The 21625-nt window shown below is 40.3% G+C and overlaps 1 protein-coding gene across 1 annotated transcript in view; it reads right to left on the reverse strand.

The window, feature by feature from the left end:
* Positions 1-3639: 3639 nt before the first annotated feature.
* Positions 3640-21625, reverse strand: part of LOC145414449 (uncharacterized) — a 40637-nt gene continuing 22651 nt past the window's right edge. The window contains exons 8-14 of the mRNA XM_080284006.1: positions 19372-19574; positions 18454-18606; positions 17019-17135; positions 12888-13115; positions 10583-10690; positions 5015-5257; positions 3640-3771 (exon numbers count right to left, since the gene is read on the reverse strand). Coding sequence (XP_080140132.1) covers positions 3722-3771; positions 5015-5257; positions 10583-10690; positions 12888-13115; positions 17019-17135; positions 18454-18606; positions 19372-19574 — 1102 coding nt within the window. The 3' untranslated portion in view covers positions 3640-3721. The remainder of the gene's footprint in view (positions 3772-5014; positions 5258-10582; positions 10691-12887; positions 13116-17018; positions 17136-18453; positions 18607-19371; positions 19575-21625) is intronic.

The following is a 21625-nucleotide window of genomic DNA, read 5'->3' on the forward strand; positions in this document are numbered from 1 at the left end:
CGAACTCCCGTCCACCAGTTGGCAAGCGGGAACGTTACCACTGCACCAGCGAGCGGTGTGTGTGTGTGTGTGTGTGTGTGTGTGTGTGTGTTTGTGTGTGTGCATGTGGAGATATGGCTGTGTCTAACGTGGATATGCATGTGTGTAAGTGCAGTACTTGTGTGCATGTGGAGATATGGCTGTGTCTAACGTGGATATGCATGTGTGTAAGTGCAGTACTGTGTGCTACGGTGTGGCCTTATGTGTTCAGGTATAGCTGTATATATATGAAAGTATGGCTATGTATATAGACACAGAACTTTGTGTTTCGAGTTATGGATATTTATATGTAAATGAATCGACATATGTGATGATGACATTGTGACCGAATGAGTGGAGGTGGGGTTAGGTGTGTTGAAGTGGAACTAAGTGTGTGGAGGCGAGATTGGGGTTACGTAGGTGGAGGCAGGGCTACGTGTGGAGGTTTGGATATGTAGAGGAATGGGTGTTTGTGTGGAGGGATGGCGTATGTCGTTGAAGGCGAGGCTGTGCAGAGCTGTGGCTGTGTGTCTGGAGGTGTGCTGAGATGCTGGTGTGGTTCTGTGTTAGGTTGTCTTTGTATCTGTGTGTGTGTGTGTGTGTGTGTGTGTGTGTGTGTGTGTCTAACGTGGATATGCATCTGTGTAAGTGCAGTACTGTGTGCTACGGTGTGGCCTTATGTGTTCAGCTATAGCTGTATATATATGAAAGTATGGCTATGTATATAGACACAGAACTTTGTGTTTTGAGTTATGGATATTTATGTGCAAATGAATCGACATATGTGATGATGACATTGTGACCGAATGAGTGGAGGTGGGGCTAGGTGAGTTGAGGTGGAACTAAGTGTGTGGAGGCGAGATTGGGGTTACGTAGGTGGAGGCAGGGCTACGTGTGGAGATTTGGATATGTAGAGGAATGGGTGTTTGTGTGGAGGGATGGCGTATGTCCTTGAAGGCGAGGCTGTGCAGAGCTGTGGCTGTGTGTCTGGAGGTGTATATTGAGAGTATACTGTAAAGCTGTGGTAGGGTATAACAGGACGGGCCGGATAATTTGTATGATTGTTAAATTAACTTATTTGCTCAATGATGAAAAGAACAAAGATTACATAAGGGTTAAGTGTCTTTATTAAGGAGAAGTATTGAGTAGGGCAGATAACTGTGTTAAAAAGTGGTGTTAATTCTGCATAAATATATTGAAGTAACTTGAGGTGAAGTGATACTAGAATAAAATGTTACAGTGAGCAACGTTGGGTCTGGTTAGTACTTGGATGGGTGACCGCCTGGGAACACCAGATGCTGTTGGCATCCCTACATGTCAAGTGGGGTTGGTGGAGGATTAGTGCCCCTCCCTGTAAAACAATTAACTCTAAGCCCTTGGCCACCCCATTTGGGATACATGGCGTCTGGCAATGAATGAATGAATGAATGATTAATGTTCTAGTAGTGACAACGCTATAGTGATATGATGGTATGCTAGAGTATTATCCTTAGTATTAGTCTAAGTGTAGGAGAATATTACTTTTAGTATTACCTTTAGTTGACGAGTAATAATCGTAGTGACATTTCAAGTGTTACGCGAACAATACTTGTGAATTGTTACTTGATTAATGGGACTTAGTTGTACTGTTGATTACCATTGTAAGGTGGCATGATTTAATAGTTTTGTTGTAGAGTAAGACCATAAAGCAGTTGCGTAACTTTGAGTTCGTGGAGTGAACCAAATAAGTTGTTGCTTTTGACTTAGTGTAAAAATTGTGCATAGTTTGTAGATAAACGGAGAAAAGAAAACTAGTTTTGAGTAACCCTAGAATCCCTTCCTCTTAATAAAGAACGAGACGCTCCCACGTAGCGCCGGCCTTAAATGGACTTGTGATTACTTGATGTGTTGTTATGTCTGGCTCCCCTCTTGTACCTATCCAGCGCTACCCAATGGAACTTAATTAAATTTGACTAACCTGATTTAGACTTAACGTAACTGAACTTAATCTTCCATAGGAGAAGAATAGACAAAGAGTAAAGCAAGTAAGGGAAGCACGACAATTCCAATGATCAATTGCTCTGTTTGGGAAACTGAATTACACTGTCCATTGTCGTTTCGTTTTTATTTTTTCTCTCTCTCTCTTGTTCTTACGTTGCCTCATATTAAAAGGTACTTTTATTTCTTAATGACGGTGGTGTAATATAAATTTCCATATGGCTCGACATGTGGACACTCAATGGACTGTGTTTTCCATTCTTTCCACCTAATTTACAGTTTATCACATCATTCCTGGCTTATTTCCCAGCGATATCTATACTGCATTCGGATTCTACACTAAGATATTTCCTGCTTAATCAGTTGCTTTGTACTGTGACCGTTTCGTATCGTTTATAAAAGCTCCAATAAGCTTGCATGCGTCAGCCTTGGTCACCCAACTCACTCACCCACATCATTATCTCATCCACCCACCTACTTCCTCCTCAACTAGAGTGCCCAGTACTGTCTCAAATAGGTGCCTTCATTGTTGGATGGTATAGGTAGGAAGCATAAGTAGATCTGTAGGTAGGAGGGTAAGTAGATAAATAGGTACCATAGTTTGAATGGTAGACAGGTAGGTAATAAGAGATTAATCAGGTGGATAGGTAGGTAAATCAGTATATGGGTTGGGTAGAAAGGTATTAAGGTAAATGAGTAGGCAAGCAGGCCGATGGAAAGAAAGAAGGTAATAAATAAGCATATAGGTAGACTGTTACTTTTGCTGATGAAAGAAGGTAATAAATAAGCATACAGGTAGATTGTTACTTTTGTTGATAACCCCGGTCTGTATGGCTGAGGAGACCCATCAGCTGCAGGCACGCAACTGCCCCTAATAAGGCCATCCCATGCAGTGAACCAATGTTCTCTCATGGCTGGTAACTCCTCATGACAACGAGACGTGGGAAAAAAGTGTGGAGGTTTGGTTCCCGGATGGACACAGCATTTGCATCTCTCTTTCCTGTTAACAAGGGCACTATAGCAGGCTCCATATCACTAAATATCAGGTTATATGGTTGCCGCCCACTGTTGTAAATGGTTTCCTTGGCTACAGGAAATCATTATGCCTGTCACTCACAACCACTGGAAGTGTAATAAAATCAGACTGGAAGGAAAGGGAAAACTAGGAAGAGAAGAAGGCAGATACAGAGATAAAATGTTAAAGAAAGTAGTAGACAGCACTACAAGTTAGTGGATGATGGTTTCCACCACCTAGCACCAATATAAGTAGGTAGGATGGTAAATACTGTAGGAAGATCAGTATGTAGGATGATAAGAAGGGAGGAAGATATATAAATAGGCAGCTGGGCAGGTAGGAAGGGGAAAATATATATGGGATGGTAAATACATAAAACTCATATACAGGCTTAAGATCCAAGTCAGTGGAATACTGTGATTTTTAATTTTATTATAACCTATATAAATATTATACTACCTGGCATACTGTGGATATTTATGCAATCACCATATTGTTACTGACCCAATCTTGCAGATCTGTCACAAGGTGCTGGGTATGTGATGCTTGACAATTTAATTATCTATATGTTTCTCAAATATTATTACCAATATACACATTGAATCCAACCAAAAACCTAAATTATGATGCAAGATCTGAAATGACTATAGCTGCAGATTGCGGTGATTGTACTTTCTCCATCCATATGATTCAATACGGTGATAGATTTCTTTAAGTACCTTCTGTCCTGGAATTGCTTCCCAGTACAACCATGTAGTCATCTGAAATGAAAAAAAAAAAAATTATATTGTGTCACTGTTACAAAGTATAAGTTACAGACAATTAAAGATATATAATGCTCATTACATAGTGTTTTCTTTTTTCCTGCACAGAAAAAAGCCTTGTCTTTAACAATCAGTGTTGGGTATCCTTCTTATACTGAAGTACAGGCACCCTTCCATTTACTGTTGGGCTGCATTTGGGAAAAAAACAGTATTTGAAATTCTGTATCAGAAACTGTAAAAATTATAACATGAGTTCAATGAGTACACTTCAGGTGGCTAGCCAGGGTTACATTTATGTCATTAGGTCTCACACAACATGCTGTAGATAATATATACCTTGAAGGTGGCAATAATATCCTGATGCACTGGCTTAATAAGTGACGTGGTGCTAGGTGGGAGAAACATCATCTAAATGTTGTCAGTCTATTTATCAATGGTAGGACAGAGTGCAGGCAAATTATCCACAAGTAACAGGAACTGATTGTCTAGGTTCTTCTCCTGTGCATGCTCCTTTAGCCTAAGGAACAATCAATCAGCAAAGTTGTTGTGTCACAGTCATGTCAAAACCCAGGCCTTTGGGTCAGAGTGCCTCATCACAACAAGTTGTTCTTTGATGAAACCATAAGGACTTCTAAGTTTTCCAAGTGATAAATAAGCGTCAGTTTTAATTTAAAGTCACCCTCTGCATTCCCACCCAATATGAGAGACATTTGGTCCCTGGTGTCTTGAAGCTTGGTGCTGTTTTTTCTCTTAAGACAGCAGTAATGAAGAACAGGGGAACAAGGGAACAAGCATGGGGGTAAAAATGTTGTTGCATAACAATATTGTTATCCACACTCTGATGTTTGGATGTGAAACTTAGACCCTATTGGAAGGACACAGGTCTAAAGTGAGAGCAGTCGGACACTATGCAGGGCAATGGCACCCCCTTATGGTAAACAGCACCTGCCAGGGTTGGACCAGGGTCCTTCCCCATAATGAGGTGCTGGGGAATATGAGGAGGTTCTGCTCCCAGGTGGATGCCGCGGCTGCTTTGCTCCACCCAAGATGCATAATGCCACCACATGTAATCTTCTCCCACTGAAGATGTATACAGGTATGTGGTATGTATGCCATTTCTTAACAGCTTTATCTGAGAAGAAAACTACTCAGGCAATTTCTGTGTATGTAAGTATGCTTTCAAATCTTCTATCACATATCAAAATTTATCTTAAATTTTCCCACATCTTTCAGGACTTACTTTCTAGCTGTATGTGCAAGGGTGCTAGCTGGGACAGTGGCATGGATGTGATGCTACCATCTTCACTAAGTGTGACAGCATGATTCAGGTTAGTACCAGTAACCTCTTCCACACACTCCAGGTTTTCATTTGTCTCCTCCACACAAGTCATGTTCCTCTCACTGTCACCTTCAATGGACACTTCCATAGTATTCCCTGGACTATCCGTCTGGTCCTGTACCAGCCATTCAGTTACTGATACTTCTGTAATAAAAGTTTAATTCATGAAATTATTTTCTGGAGTTTTAAACAATGCTTTGCACTACACACTAGCCATAAGGTTGTGAAAAAGAATATCCACTGAAGAAGAGCACTCAAGTAAACATCATACAGTATCTATAACAATGATTATGGTTTAAAACATAAAAATACATTAATAGTAAAATACAGTACTCCTGCTAGGCACACAAAAAAGTAAAAGATAACAGTCTGAAAAGCTGTATTTAATTCTGATGATAATCCAATAAATGGATCTGTTGATGGCATCACTATTATGGAACTGGGATGAAGCCCTCAGGCTGATGCTGGCATAAAATCACTAGGATTATATGTTGTGGCATGACTGCTGATATACTCTTCCTTGAAATAGGAAGACTATGCCTGTAAAATATCAGCTTATATAACACCTGGTTTAATGCAGGCATAATGAAAGGCATACTGATTTAGCAATATATATATATATATATATATACATATATATATATATATATATATACACATCCACCCACCCATCATCCAATCCTATGTTGCCCCATGAGAAGCGAAGGAGCACGGGTCAAGACAAGTTGGTCCGGACATTTAAGATGAGAGTGACCAGCCTCATTCATCCCTGAGTGGCATTGCATGAGCAATAAACCCCAACCACCTCTTGGATATAAACCTGCACAGGTTAATTACCCACACAACCATCAGACACCATAATTTGGTTATACGGTTACTACCCAGCGTAGTAAATGGTTTCCTGGTGTACAAGAAACCATTTGGCTTGTCACTCAGTGTAGAGTCACCTGCAGACAGAAGGAAGAGATAAGAATAAAGGAAAGAAAGACAGAAGAGGAAAGAAGGAATGAAGGAAGTAAGAGAGGAAAGGGCAGTCACCCTAGAGCAGCACTACATCTAGTGGGTGGATTGTGAGCACCCCCACCTACCGCAAATGATAGTAAACTATAATATTTTTATTTGTGTCCTTCCATTACTAAATAGCATTTCTCATTTTTCTTCACATAATATACTTTAATTTCCCTGTAGTTATTGCTGTTGTTTTATAGAAAAGGACAGGAAGGTGCTACAGGGCACCAGGATACTTTTGGCAAAGCAGTACATCAATGTGTCATGACACACAGGTTAGGGAGAAGTCTAACTTTTTTTTTTTTTTTTTTTTTTTTTTAATGCGAGGAAGAAGGAACCAAAGGCCATGAGCCCGCAGTAACAGTTCCCTCCAAGAGAAAAACAAAATACAATAGAGAGCCAAATTCAAGATCCGATCATTTTGAGATGCCTGGACACACTACGTTTGAAAGACTGGAGATCATAGGCAGCAGGAAATACAGACAGAGGGAGACAGTTCCAGAGCTGACCTGTTGCATAAATGAAAGACTGGGAGTAACGGTTAACTCTTGCATTAGAGAGTTGGACAGAAAAGGGATGAAAGTTTGCTGCCAGACGGGTGCTACGCGCCCGTCATAGAGGTGGAGGAATGCAAGCAGACAGTTCAGAGGAGCAGTGGCCATTAAAGTAGCGATAGAAAAGAGATAAAGATGCAACAGTGCGGCGAAGAGACAGAGGTTGAAGGGAGTCAGTAAGAGGAGGAGAGTTAATGAGACGAAAAGCCTTTGACTCCACCCTATTGAGAAGAGCTGTATTTGGGAGCCTCCCCACACATGAGAGTTGTACTCCACACAGGGGCGGATAAAACCCCTGTATAGAGTCAACAATTGTGCAGGGGTAAAGAAAGAGCGGAGTCGGCTTAGCACACCCAATCTCTTGGAAGCAGATTTTACAAGAGATGCAATATGATCTTTCCAAGATAAGTCCCGAGTAAACGAAACCCCAAGCATGTTCAACGATGATGCAGGATTAAGCTGAATATTATTAAACATTAGTGGGTATACCTGTGGAAGACTTTGTCAGGTTGATAGGTGTAAGAACTGAGTCTTAGATGCATTAAAGACAACCATATTATTTTTACCCCAGTCAGAGATATGAGCCAAGTCAGACATTAGGTGTGCCATAGCCTCATCCCTTGTTTCTTGAAGTAACTGTTGAGATGGGCGTTGCGGGAACCGAATGGAAAGGTGAAGGGTGGAGTCATCAGCGTATGAGTGGATAGGGTTAGATGTACAGTTTAGAAGATCATTGATGAATAAAAGGAAGAGAGTAGGTGACAGGACAGAGCCCTGAGGAACACCACTGTTGATAGATCTAGGAGAAGAACAATGGCCGTCTACAACAGCGGCAATAGAACGACCAGAAAGGAAGCTAGCGATGAAGGCACAGATAGAAGGATAGAAACCGTAGGAGGGCAGTTTGGAAATTAAAGATTTATGCCAGACTCGATCGAAAGCCTTTGAGATGTCAAGTGCAATGGCAAAGCTTTCGCCAAAGTCCCGAAAGGAGGATGACCAGGAGTCTGAAAGGTAGGTGAGAAGATCGCCAGTGGAGCGTCCCTGACGGAACCCATACTGACGATCGGAAAGAAGGTTGTGATAGGAAAGATGCCTTAAAATTTTTCTATTAAGAATTGACTCGAAAACTTTTGAAATACAGGACGTTAAAGCAATTGGACGATAGTTGGAGGGTTGGGAGTGGTCACCCTTCTTTGGGACTGGCTGAATGAGAGCAAACTTCCAGCAAGAAGGAAAGGTACAAGTTGACAGACAAAGGCGAAATAGTTTGCCTAGGCAGGGTGTAAGCACAGAAGCACAGTTCTTGAGAACAACAGGAGGAACCCCATCAGGCCCATATGCCTTGTTAGTACTGAGGCCAGTGATGGCAGAAAATACATCAACTGAAGAAATTTTAATGTCAGCCATAAGGAAGTCAGAGGCGGGAAGTGATGGAGGAACAGCACCGGAATCGTCTAAGGTGGAATTGGAGGAGAAAGTCTGTGCGAAGAGATCTGCTTTATCAGTAGAAGAAATAGCTACAGAACCATCAGAGTAGAAAAGAGGAGGGAAGGATGATGAGGTAAAGTTGTTAGAAAGATTTTTGGCAAGGTGCCAGAAGGAGCGGGAAGAATTCGAGTTGGAGAGTTGAGAGCATTTAGTATGGATGAAATTATTTTTAGTAGAGCGAAGAACAGACTTAGCACGATTCCGGGCAGAAACGTAAAGATTATGTGATTCAGGGGTGGGTTGGCTCCGGTACCTTTTGTAGGCCTTCTCCTTGTTGCGGACAGCATTAGAACATGCGTGATTAAACCAAGGCTTTCTTGCGTTAGTCAAAGAATATGAGAAAGGAATGTATGCTTTCATGCCCGAGAGAATAACCTCCGTAATGCGCAAGGCACACTCAGATGGCTCCCGGCCATGGAAGCAATAATCATTCCAGGGAAAATCAAAGAAGTACTGCCTGAGGGCCTCCCAGTCCGCGGCTCCAAAATGCCACAGACGACGTTTCCCTGGAGGGTCCACAGGCCGTACCGGAGTGATAGGACAGGTTAAGGTAATAAGGTTGTGATCGGAGGAGCCCAACGGAGAGAAAAGATTAACAGAGTAAGCAGAAGGATTAGTTGTGAGGAAGAGGTCAAGTATGTTGGAGCTCTCTCCAAGGCGGTCAGGGATACGGGTAGGGTGCTGTACAAGCTGCTCTAGGTCATTAAGGATAGAAAAGATGTAGGCTTGTTCACCAGGTGGATCCGTGAAAGGAGAGGAGAGCCAAAGGTGGTGGTGAACATTGAAATCTCCAAGAATGGAGATTTCAGAGAAAGGAGAAATGGACAGAATGTGTTCCATCGTAGAAGTAAGATAATCGAAGAATTTTTGATAGTCAGTAGAATTAGGGGATAAGTAAACAGCACAGATATATTTAGTCAGAGAATGACAAGAAAGCTGAAGCCAGAGTGTGGAGAATTCAGAAGAATCAAGGTCAGGAACACGAGAGCAAGATAAGTCGTTGCGTATGTATACACAACAGCCACCTTTGGCTTTGAAATGAGTATAGAGAAAGTAGGAGGATACAGAAAAGGGTTTGCTGTCAGTTGCCTCAGACAGCTGAGTCTCCGTTAGAAAAAGAAGGTGAGGTTTAGAGGAGGAGAGGTGGTGCTCAACAGAGCGAAAGTTAGATGAAAGGCCGCGAATGTTGCAGAAATGAAGAAGAAGAGAGTCAGACCGTGGTTCTAGGCACCTCGAGTCGTCACCGGGAGAGGGGCAGATGACAGGGGCATTTATGGTCCCCCCCCCTGGGGACTCCGAGGCTGGGTGAATTGACGCCATTTTTGGTTAATTTTGAATAGGAAGTGTAGTGTGTACTGTGCATGTAGTGTGGTGAAGATAGTTAGAGAAATTTGTACTGGAGAGCATGCTGGCCTACTCTCTGTGTAACTGAGACACTGAAAAAGTTCAGCAAAGGGGGATGGTCAGGAACTAGTCCTGAGGGCTGATGAAACGGGAGCTCCAGCACTCCCTGTCATCAGCTTTCCGTCCACCTCGGGAGTACTGCCCTGCTCGACTGGTGCTACAGTCTAGGCTTTGAGTATAATATATTCAGTATAGTTTTCAGGAAGAGAGGGGCCTGTTGTCAATAATCTTGTCCCAGGCCTGGTGATGGTTGTCGGTGGCCCTGGCTAGACTTCCGATAATCTAGCAACCGCGCAAGAAAGCGGTGAAGTTGTGGTTGGAGGAGGGTCAGGGAAGTTGATGGCTCCTAGCCCTCCTCTTCCTGTCACCACTCTTCTTGGACACAGTCACTGCAAACTAACAGCAAGTGTCGGGCTATTGCTTTTCTATTTCTTAATTTACATTCAAAAGCTTGAAATGGTGCACCAGTGTCTAAGGTGGAACATTCGTCTAGTGTACAGTACTGTACATAATACCCTAAACTCTTGCTGACGGTGCAGCACATTAGTTTTGAGTATGTATGGTGACATCCCTCTAAAAAATTTAACATAAGTACAGCTGCTCTCCCACTTATGAAATTACTTGGGACTGAGAGTTGGTTTGTAACCTGAAAAGTCTGGAAGTTCAAATTCACAAATAACTAAGGCCAAATACAATATACAGTATACAAATCATTGGTGAACATTAAGAATGTAGGTAGCAACTAAAGTACCACTGCAGTACCAATTACTTAAAGATGTACTGAATACAATAATTTGTAGATATCAGTGAAAAAAAAAAAAAAAAATTACAAGTGCCTCTAAAAAAAAGTCTGAGTCTCCGAAAGTTTGTAACTCAAAAGTTCATAAGTTGGGGAGCAAATGGAAATTAGTAAGTGGCAAAGGAAAGCAAGTAAAGGATTATAACAGCCAGTCTGAAATTAAGCAATAAAAAAAATCTAGTATAAAAACAACATTGTGTATAAAACACTGACCTTGTTCAGAAGTACAATGGTTGGCATGGTCTTTGAAGTTATCTACAAAGACCAAGGCACCACATCCACCACAGGAGACTGCTGATTCACCACCATCACTTGCATCATCTAAATAACAAATTTAATATTGTAATACTGTATCACATAATGAAAATAAATCTAAAGGTTGAAAACAAGTAAGCTTCAGCATTTCAATTGATTAGCATATAACCAGAAATCAAAAGACTGTGGGAACAGATATATTGAACATGTCTAAAAAAAAATTAGTACAGACAGCAAAGAGGGAGCCTAATTAATACAATGCAACAGCACCTGCTACATCAGGTGGTAGGTGATGGTGACCATCATCCACTCAATGCAGTGCTGCTTATTTCTTCCTTAAGCCATATAATTCATTTTATATGTCTACTCTCCTCTCTTTCTATTTCTCCCATCCTTCCTATCACTTTTTATTACTCTTCTTTCCACTTCAGGTGACTCTTCACGAATGACAAACATAAAGGTTTCTTGTAGTCCCACAACCCATTTACAATGCTGGGTGAAAACCAGACTGGGGATGGTCAACAATAACCTGTTACATCATGATGATAAACATATTGAGTTCATTATGAAGTACAGATGATTGACACTTTCAGCTTGTAGGGAGGGGGGAATCTATCTATCTATAATGAGTAAGTCAGGGTCATACATTCCCCTTATAACCCACAATATCTATACTCAGTTTTTTTTATTGGGGCGAAGATGCACTTGATCAATTGGTGATGATTGGCTTAATGCAACATTACTTCATAATCTCTTACTATGAATTGACAACATATATCTGATGGGGAAATTTGGGTTAGTAAATGTTATTCTGACATGTTGCATTCAGCCAATTGTCACCAACCTATCAAGTGCATCTTCGCCTCAATAAAAAAAACTGAGTATAGTTTAAACTTAAGGCACACCAGTCATTGTTCTTCCAAATGGATCGTCAGTGAGTCAACTATGGTCAGAAAAACACATCAAGCTTCTCTCATCTCAGGAAGGGCAATTACCAGAGAGCAGCAAGAAGCAAAGCTGTTGGATTATTAGGTGAAATATGTCCCAGACTGTTGACAAGGGGACAAAAATTTATCTGTAATCTAGCTCTTCTTCTTCTCAGTTTCTCTTGATTGCTAATACTGCTAGGCTGAGAAAGGCAAGGTATATGTTTCTCTGCTCACAGATGGTTCTCTGTGGTAAGATAGATCAGGGAGGAAAGTGATGAACATTCATCAAGTGAGAAGTAGACATAGTGGAATAGCAGGCAAACTTTTATCTCTGCCTGTCCCTAAGGCTTCAGTGAAAACAGCAATAATACTCTTCATTCTGGTAAACTACACAATTTGTAGTATGTCTGCAGTTTTTGAAAACTGTTTATGGATAATGCTCAACAAGGCAAACTGGATTACCCTCATGATTACTGAAACACTCGATAAAAAATTAGCATAAGGAAGATAGCCAGGAACTTGGGCTCTGATTGCTGGTGATGTAGTAGCTCTAGTCTTCCCTGTCACTAACTAACCACCCAGCTCAAGAGCACTACCCAGTTCAACTGATGTGAACAATAGAGATCAGATACAAATTTTACTACAATTTTGAAACACTGTTACAATCTTTATGCTAAATCTTCTGTCATAGACATAAATACACTAACAGCACATTTGAAACAACAATATGCCAAAATCATCAATGTTACAGCATATGAGTTTGCATGATGAAATGCTGGAAAAACTGAATGATGAGATACAGAAGATTTAACGCACAGTCTGAAGGAATTGATAATCGTAGGTGTTACACTGGCTGGATATCATCAAAGGGAGCAGTCGTTGAACTAAAATGGAAATATAAAGTGTTCAGTTTTAAGAGGTTGCATCAATATCCTGACAATGACTGAGTAGTGGCTCAATACCCATGACTGGCTTCTTTCAAAGCAATCAAAGCCTCTCTAGATTTGATAAATCCTTTATTCTGTGCTGTGTCTTCTTTTGTGCCTTATGCCCAGTCTAGATGAGTCTCTTTTGTGCTTCTCCTCCACCATCATCTGTTTTCCGTGTCTTGCTCCCACGTACCCAGCTCTCTCTTATCTCACTGCACATTATCTCTCCATCTAAATCTCATGTCTCCGTTGAGCTCTGACTACTCTTATTGACTCCCTTTATGCCATCTTACTGGTTTTCTCAATACATGTCCACTAAGCATCCACATGTGGAACACCTCACCTTACTGAGATAATATGAATATAAGGTGTCCAAAACCATCAACAGTTCTACAACAGACTTACCAAGTGAGTTTGGTAGTTCAGCTATAGTGATGAGCTCTGGTTCTTCATTATCAGTAGTGTGCATTACAAATATATGATGCTTAATGTCTCGTTCTTCCTCTCTTTCCTCATCTTTAACAGCACCTCCTTCTTTTGAATCTCCTTGTCTCTCACCTTGCTGGTCTCCCATGTTCTTATTTTTGTCACCTGAATTCAAAGAGGTAATCAAGATCCCCTGTTCTCCAGATCCTATAAAAAATAATAAAGTTTAATCCCTTCAGTATGGTGGTGTCATCTTATTCTTGTCACTTCCAGACCATTTTACTCTATTTAGGAAAGATCTCCCATACCGAACAGGTTACTATTAATTGTACCTAGCCTCTTTATTCTGAAAGATCTCTCCTATGCTAAACAATACTGTCTGAAAGTAGCAAGAATAAAATGAAAAATACATCATTGGAGTTAAAAGGGGTTTTACTATATTACACCTGGAATAAGGATGAAAGAATGCAACCCATGAAATCCCTGTATGTTGTAACAGGCAACAAAAAAAAAAAAAAAGAAAAAAAAAAATGAAAAGGGCTACGAGCAAAAAAACTGGCTACTTGGAATATCATTAGACAGAGATTAATCTCAAGTCTAAATTCTTAAAAGTGACCCAAAATGATTTTTCTTTTTTAATCATATTACTCTGTTCTCTTTATTTATGGCCCCGCAGTCAGTGCTGGGCTGTGATATAACTTCTCAGCCAATCAGGTAATAGTTGCTAAGAAGCGATGCCAGCAGTATGGACCATACAAGGTAAACAAAATTTTTCATCGTCTATAATCATATGTTTATACTGTGTTCTACTGTTAACTGAACCTGAGAGAAAATGGGCTTTTGACTGTTCATCATATCATTGTAGGTTCTAAAACCTGCATGTATTCTATTAAACAACTGTTTTCCCGTGCACTACAGAAATGTACACCCCACCACAACTCACTTGTGGTACAAATATGTTGTTCTGCTATTATAAGAGGTGATAATAAATTTAGAATATCACTGCTTCTAACTGATGCCTTCAAAAACAAACAAGAAAATCACAAAGGAAGATTATTTATTTTTTTTCTTCTTTAGCCTTGTGAAGTCCAGTTTAACCCCCACAAAAAAATAAATGACTAAGTAAATAAAATACAGTAATAATAATACTGTAATAATAATAATAATAATTTTGAGGATGTTTAATATAAAGTTAACAGATACTTACATTCTCAGTTAAATCTATCTATCTATCTATCTATTGCCAGACGCCATAATTCCGTACGGGGTGGCCATTTGACTCTGAGTTATTTGTTTTACAGGGAGGGGCACTAACCCTCCACCAACCCACTTGACACGTAGGGAGCACATATGGTTTGGTTATATGGTTACCACCCAGTGTTGTAAATGGTTTCTTGGCTTACAGGAAACCATTTGGCTTGTCACTCAATGTAAAGCCACCTGTAATGGAAAGAAAAGCAATAAGTAGTGACAGAAAAGATGGGAGAAATAGGAAAAGAGGAGGGCAGGCACAGAAAAAGAATGATAAAGGCTAAGGAAGAAGAAATCAAATTATACAAAAATTCCATGGAAAAATTTATGATCTGACAGAATAATTAACATTAAAATATGATTTATCCTTTCTGCATTACCATTATGGGGTGATTAATAAGTAATTTTTACATTTCAGTAGGCACAGATGAAACATGAGGTTCATAAATTGTTATTTAAATTTAAAAAACTGCCAAGCTGTTTTCACCCCAAAGTACTTGGTCATAGTTGTAGGCAAAATATATCAGGTTCCTCAAAGGTGCTGACACTGCTGTAATCAAGAGGGATAAAAGAGCACAGAAAGCCACCAGTGATAGGAGAACTGGGGGAAATAAGAACACAGTGGAAAAGTGGCAAAACACAGGCATTCAGTGGAGCACCACAATAATATGGTATCTCTAAATGCTGATATGTAACAATGGTTTGCCGTCAGGATGGTACACTATCATGTTTGATAATTCTCTAATTTCCAAACTCATTGAGATATTATGGGATAATGTACACTTTTAATATTGAAATGGTAGCTGCATGTTCCACTAGCAGCAACTAAATAAATAATTTTTAATTAATCTTTGAATATAAAATGCAGTAAATAAAGGATGATTCAATACTCTCAGGCCCCAGATAAATTTAATATTACCATTATTACTTAAGAAATTTCAGTAAAATATACTACTTACTTTTTTACTCCATTACAACTGTCTACAATTACACCAAGTTCTGAAAACAGTCTCCTTCAACATCTGAACCTAACTGAACCTAGATTTCCAAAATGGAAAATTTTTGGTGCAATTTCATTGTCTGAGAGCTTCAGAAAAAATATATACGATGGAAAAGGGAGCTGTATTTTGTTTTTGCTGATTTCGAGAAAGCCTTTGAGTTCCTAGGGAGGTAGTGAAGCAGACAATGAGAAAGCTTGGGATTGAGAACTTGCTAGTTAATGTGGTTAATTTTGAAGAAGGCCTTCGAAAGAGTCCCTAGAGAGGTGGTGAAGTGGGCAATGAGATAGCTTGGGATTGAGAAGTTGTTAATCAGAGTGGTTAATAGCAATGCATGAGGGTGCTTGCATCCAGGTCCAAGTGTAAGAGGATTTGAGTGATGAGTTTTACGTGAAAGCTGGTGCGCATTAGGGGTCAGTTTGGGGAATCTTATTGTTTATCACAGCACTTGAAGTTCTCTCAAGTGACTTCAGAACTGCATTTTCATGGGAGGTGTTACATGCAGATGAATACTGATAGCAGAAAAGGAGAGGGTGGTGAAGGAAAGATTCAGGATGCAGAGAGATGGAATTGGGTACAGGGGTTTGAGAGTACTGTGGATAAAACAAAAGTGATGATATCAAGGGTTGCTGGCAATGCTGTCAAACCAGAGCGAGCGTAGCCATGATCAATTTGCCACAAGAGTGTGAGACTTACTCCATCTTGTGCAGTGTTTGTGATAAGTGGGTATATAAGCAGTGTAATGGTATCAAAGGTCGGCTGTGAAATAAAGCTGATTGTGTGCAATGTATAGGAAAGAGTAGCAGAAGCAGAGAAGTGGGAAAGACCTGACCTTGCTGAGGGTCTCTTGAGTGTGTGGAGGAGTTTTGTTATAGGGGGACACTGATATGTGCTGGATAGGGTAAGGAATGGTTGGAAGAAGTTTAAGGAGTTATTGCCTCTTCTGACACTGAGAGGGCTCTGCATCTGTGTTAAGGGGTCCTTGCAAGCAGCATGTGTTAGGAATGTAATGCTCGACAGAAGTGAGACTTGGGAAGTAAATTGTTTCATCATTTCATTTTTAAAGAGGATATTCATATGTTTAAACACATAGAGATTACGTATAATGATTTGATGGATGTAAAATGCACCACTGAATGACTGGCCTGGGGGGTTACGTTTGTGACTGAAGAATTGAGAGGATGAATGAGAATTGAATGTACTAATGCTGTGATAAGATGGGATAGACTGAGATAGTTTCAGCATGTGGAGAGGATGGAGGATAACAACTGAGTGTGGAGGGTGAGAGGTGTGAATGCTGAGGGTAAGGTTGTGAGAGGTAGAACAAAAACAACCTGGTGCAAGGTCATATAGTGTGACTTCAGGGATAAGGGACTGAACAGAGATGCTGCTAGAGATTATGCAGTACTGAGAGCTGCCCAGCCTTTATAAACAATATAAAATTATCCACAATGATAGTTACATTCTCCTAATAATGTTTTTTCTTACGTAGTTATTGAAGTGTGCAAGGCTAGTTTTCAAATCCTTCTCCTTTGCAGTGACCTGATAGCCAGAAAAAATAGCTTGAACTGAATCAGGATAATAAAAAATATGAGGTCAGTTACTGAGTATGGCATGATCACTGGATCAGTGCAACTGACCAACAGATGTCCCTTCAGTGCCACAATGGTGGAAGAACAGCTTTTCATCAATGTAGGGGAGTTTCTCCAATGCTGTATATGACTGATGTAAACTGATGCTTTGAATTACAAAGTTTAATTTAAATCCATTCATTAACAACTGATATACTGGCAATATTCTGGGGCCTCAGAGTAGTGAATCACCTTGTATAAAACTTAAAGTTTTATAAGCTTAACCCCACCTTGCTCTTGCTCACTGCTTGTGAGCCGGATTATATTTTCTGACACTGGAGTGTTCCCTGTTTCTCTGCTGTGCAGTCTTTTCACATGGCGGGAACATGCAGAATGTTCATAGAAATCTGAAAGATGCAGTATATCATATATGAAAACCTGCTGCAGATATCACTGTAAATGTTATGCTGTACTTTGCTTTAGCCAATGAACTTGATAAGAATCTCAGATACATCAAAAACACCTTCTAAATAACGTTAATTACCTTTATGCTAAAACAGCATAGCCCAGTCTAGATAGGAGACAATGGCTCAATTCAGTACACTGCCTGTAGAGGACAAATAACAGGATTTGTATTCTACAATCTCCTTCTGGAGGAACCCTAGAAAGTGGCTTCCAGCTGCTTATGACACCATGTAGGCATCACATATGGTGGCATGAGGAATCATCCCAAAATTAAAGAGTAAAACACCAGATATACTACTTTTTGCATCCAATCATATACCCTCACAAGACATGATGGCCTCCTTCCAAAGTCACTAGTTCATAAACTGTGAGAAGAGCACCCTATGCCACATTCCCATACTTCAGGCTACAAGGTTGGTGGAAGCCCATGCTTCACCACGTTTTTTTTGGCATAAGGTCATCATGCATTCTGCAGTTCTTCTCATCTTCCATTCATCCACCATCCAATCCTTTTCTCTCCTGTAAGTAGCATATAGGTCTGAGGTTAGGTTATGCAGTCCAAACACTGAAGGTGAGGGTGACCAGCCTCAAAGCATTATGTGAGCAATAAATTTCAACCATCCCTCAGATATAAACCCTTGCGGGCCCCATCCAGTTGTAGTTCCTTCCTTCAAACAAGATGTCATTTGGTTATATGGCTATCATCCAGCATAGTAAATAATCTCCTGGGTTACAGTAAATCATCTGGTTTGTCACTCAGTGTACAATCACCTGAAGGCAGCACTACATCGAGTGAGTGTTTTGGTGCCCCTGCTGTGTGACAGGAATGTCCAGCTTCCAGAGTATGTGTCTACATTATCTTAAACCAGTTTGACCATTATTTTTTTATGTGTATTTAAGCACATAAAAAATGGCTGCCAAACAAGCATAAAATTACTTTTATACACAAAACCATGGACGCACAAGAAGCATTTCTATATATGCTTTTCTGATTGCATAGGAAGAGGAGAAATTAAATCAGAGGCTTCCTTTTTCTATGGCTAACATCTTAAATGTACTCAAAGAGCCATGATCTGGGTCCGTCCACCCCGTGTAAATGTAAGAAACAAGATTTGATGATAAAGACAGGTGACCAAACTGTTAATCCCAAAAAGCAATTTTTGAGCCATCAATTGTACCTGTTTTCTGCTACAAATCTTGGATGCATATGTTATAAAAATAGTGTCTAGATTGAGTTTCTGAAATATTACTGCTACTTACTTTTGCCACATATCTTGCATACATAAGGTTTAAAATTAAAGTGTCGATTTTTGTGTTCCTGAAGAGTTTGAGGTCGAGCAAATGACGAGCCACACACATCACATGGAAATGGCCTCTCCCCAGTGTGAGTTCTCAGGTGTCGATCCATGTCACCTAAAATATAAATGAATGCCATAATTAACTTCCTGGATCCAGGTGATGGCCTTTTTTAGTTTATTCTTACTGCTGACAGACAAGTTTATTCACCTTGGGAATGGCCTCTTCTAATTAGAAGCTTATTTTTGTTATATCTAATCCTTTCAGTTTAAAAGTACATAAAACAGACAGGAAATGACACAAAAATGCAAAAGTCATCCCCAGGCTCAATGGGTTAAATAGTTCAAACTCTCCAGTGCACTTCTCGAGATGCCCATCCATGTCACCTGAAATATATGCAAGCTATAATTAAGCAGTTAAAATTCCCCATATAAGAGTCCTAAGGTGCCAATTCATGTCACCTGAAATATAAATGCAAGCTAAAATTAATTAAGTACAACTCCTCAATGTGGGTCCAAAGGTGCTGATACATGCCACCTGAAATATATATGCAATCTATAATTTTATCTACTTATCCAGAGACAGATGCCTTACCACCAGACATGGTGGTCATGAAGGCATTTCTTCAAACATTTTCTATCACATCTACATCACCTCCACAATGGTATAATTAACGAGTGAAAGAACAATCACAAGAACCGATAAATTAGGAAGGACCTTATAAGAAGACTGGTGATGTGCAGAATAAATGAGTGGGCCATTTACAACAGACATGAAAGGGAGGAAATCACAGCAGTGAGCAATCCTGAGTTAGATGACAGAAGTGAGAAGGGCAAGTTATAAGGTAAGTCTTCTATGAGAAATAACTTCTGAAATTGGTACCTTTAGTTGTAAATCTTCTGTTGCACTCTGGGCAAGCAAATGGCTTTACCCCTTCATGACGCTGATGGTGGGTGACCAGCTGTGAACGCTGTCGGAAAGACCTCCCACACACATCACACAAGTGGCCAAATTGGTCAGTGTGGATTAACATGTGTGCCTGAAGAATGCCAGATTGTGCAAACCTCTTAGGGCATTGGGAACATCTGAAATAATAGATGTCTGAAATAATATACAGTGTACATACAAAGCACTGTTACAAAGTCCAAATAAAAGCTTGAATAATGAAGTTCATTGAAGGCAGTGGAAACCATCATCCACTTACTCAATGTCTCAATGTAGTGCTGTCTACTTCTTCCTTCAACTTTATCATTCTTTTTCTGTGGCTGTCCCCCTCTCATCCTATTTCTCTCATCTTGCCTGTCACTTTTTACTACTCTTCTTTTCTTTTTAGGTGGTTTTGCATTTAGTAACAAGCCAAATCATTCTCTGTAAGGCAAGAAACTACTTACAATGCTGGGTGGTAACCACAGAACCAATTCATATGTTGTTCCCAATGTATCAACAAGTGGGTTGGTGGAATGTTAGTGCCCCTCCCTGTAAAACAACTAACTCAAAGTCAAACAGCCACTCTTTATAGGATTATGGCATCTGGCTATAGACAGATAGATAGAGTCAAAAATGGTACAGAATGCAGCTGTCATAATGATTGAAGAGAGAAACCTGTACTGTACACAGGAAAAATCATCCAATATATTACCAATATGCTGGGAATCGAACCTGGGACTCTCAGGTGAGGGCCAGGCTGCATACCACTACACCACGACCAGGTAAAAGTTAACTCACATTGTCACAATCTTGCAACCAATGTCCCTCCGCCCCCACTGTGGTCCTGAAGAGGATGAGTTAACCTCCTGGCACTCAGGCAAGTAGTTGCTTTTAATCTATCCCAAGCACTTACGGCAAGTCAGAATGAAGAGAGAAACATGTACTGTACACAAGAAAAATCATCCAAGATATTACCAACATGCCGGGAATCGAACTCGGGACTCACAGGTGAGAGCCAGGCAGCATACCACTACACCACAACCAGGTGTACAGTACAGGTTTCTCTCTTCATTCTGACTTGCCGTAAGTTCTTGGGATAGATTAAAAGCATCTACTTGCCCGAGTGCCAGGGGGTTAACTCATCCTCTTCAGGCCCACAGTGGGGGGCAGAGGGACATTGGTTGCAAGACTGTAACAATGTGAGTTAACTTTTATCTGGTCATGGTGTAGTGGTATGCTGCCTGGCTCTAACCTGAGAGTCCCGGGTTTGATTCCCGGCATATTGGTAATATCTTGGATGTCATAATGATTCATTGCATGTGCAACAATAATTTTGGTAGCACTTGTTTAATACATAGTTATCCTACCACAGTAGCTAACTACCTGTAGCAGAGTACTAGGAATAGGAATTTAACCTTCACATGAACAACTTTGTCTTGGGGCTGGGAATGTGAGAGATGTAGACCAGTGATTCTTAAACAAATTCACTCTATACTAACTCTTTGGCAGCACCCTGAAGATGAAGCTTTCAGGCTCTCTTACAACACCATTGGTAAAGTGCAGGAAGCGCATTAGAGGGCACTCATTTTGAATGAGCAGACAAAACATCAATGACCCTGAGGTAAGGCTGCCAGACTTTGTGCGCCAATGTAACTAAAGATAAGAGGCCATGTAATCTCTCCTCAGGTCTATGAATATGAAAGGACTCCTCCCATCACCATATAAAATACATGAATGTTGACACTACTTGGCTAAAACCTCTTCTTTAGGGTGCCAGAAATGTGAAAGCATTGAGTATAAAACAACAGATAGGTAGAGGGATGCTATATCTCAATCATTCTTAAACTTTCTGGCCCATAATCTACCAAATATCGTTGCTACAGGCTTGCAACCCCCCCTCGAAATGAACAGATCTTGAATTTGGCTCTCTGTTATCTTGTTTTTTCTTAGAGGGAACAATCTTGTGAGCTCCTGGCCTATGGTTCCTTCTTTCTTATATTGGAAAAAAAAAAAAAAAAAAAAAAAAAGAAAAAAAAAAAACTCTAAATCCACACACACATATGCATGCATGCACAATAGCCTATAAACTGTTGGTGTTGAGTCATTTTCATTGCTGCACTGTGATACTGCGGGCAGGTGCTACTTCTGGTCAGACTGATATAAGAATATCAATTACTCTAACGTCAGACACCCCACTTCAGAGTATACA

This window comes from Coenobita brevimanus, chromosome 99 (assembly GCF_032717465.1).
Source record: "Coenobita brevimanus isolate Jiangsu-jjx chromosome 99, ASM3271746v2, whole genome shotgun sequence".
Lineage (NCBI taxonomy): Eukaryota > Metazoa > Arthropoda > Malacostraca > Decapoda > Coenobitidae > Coenobita > Coenobita brevimanus.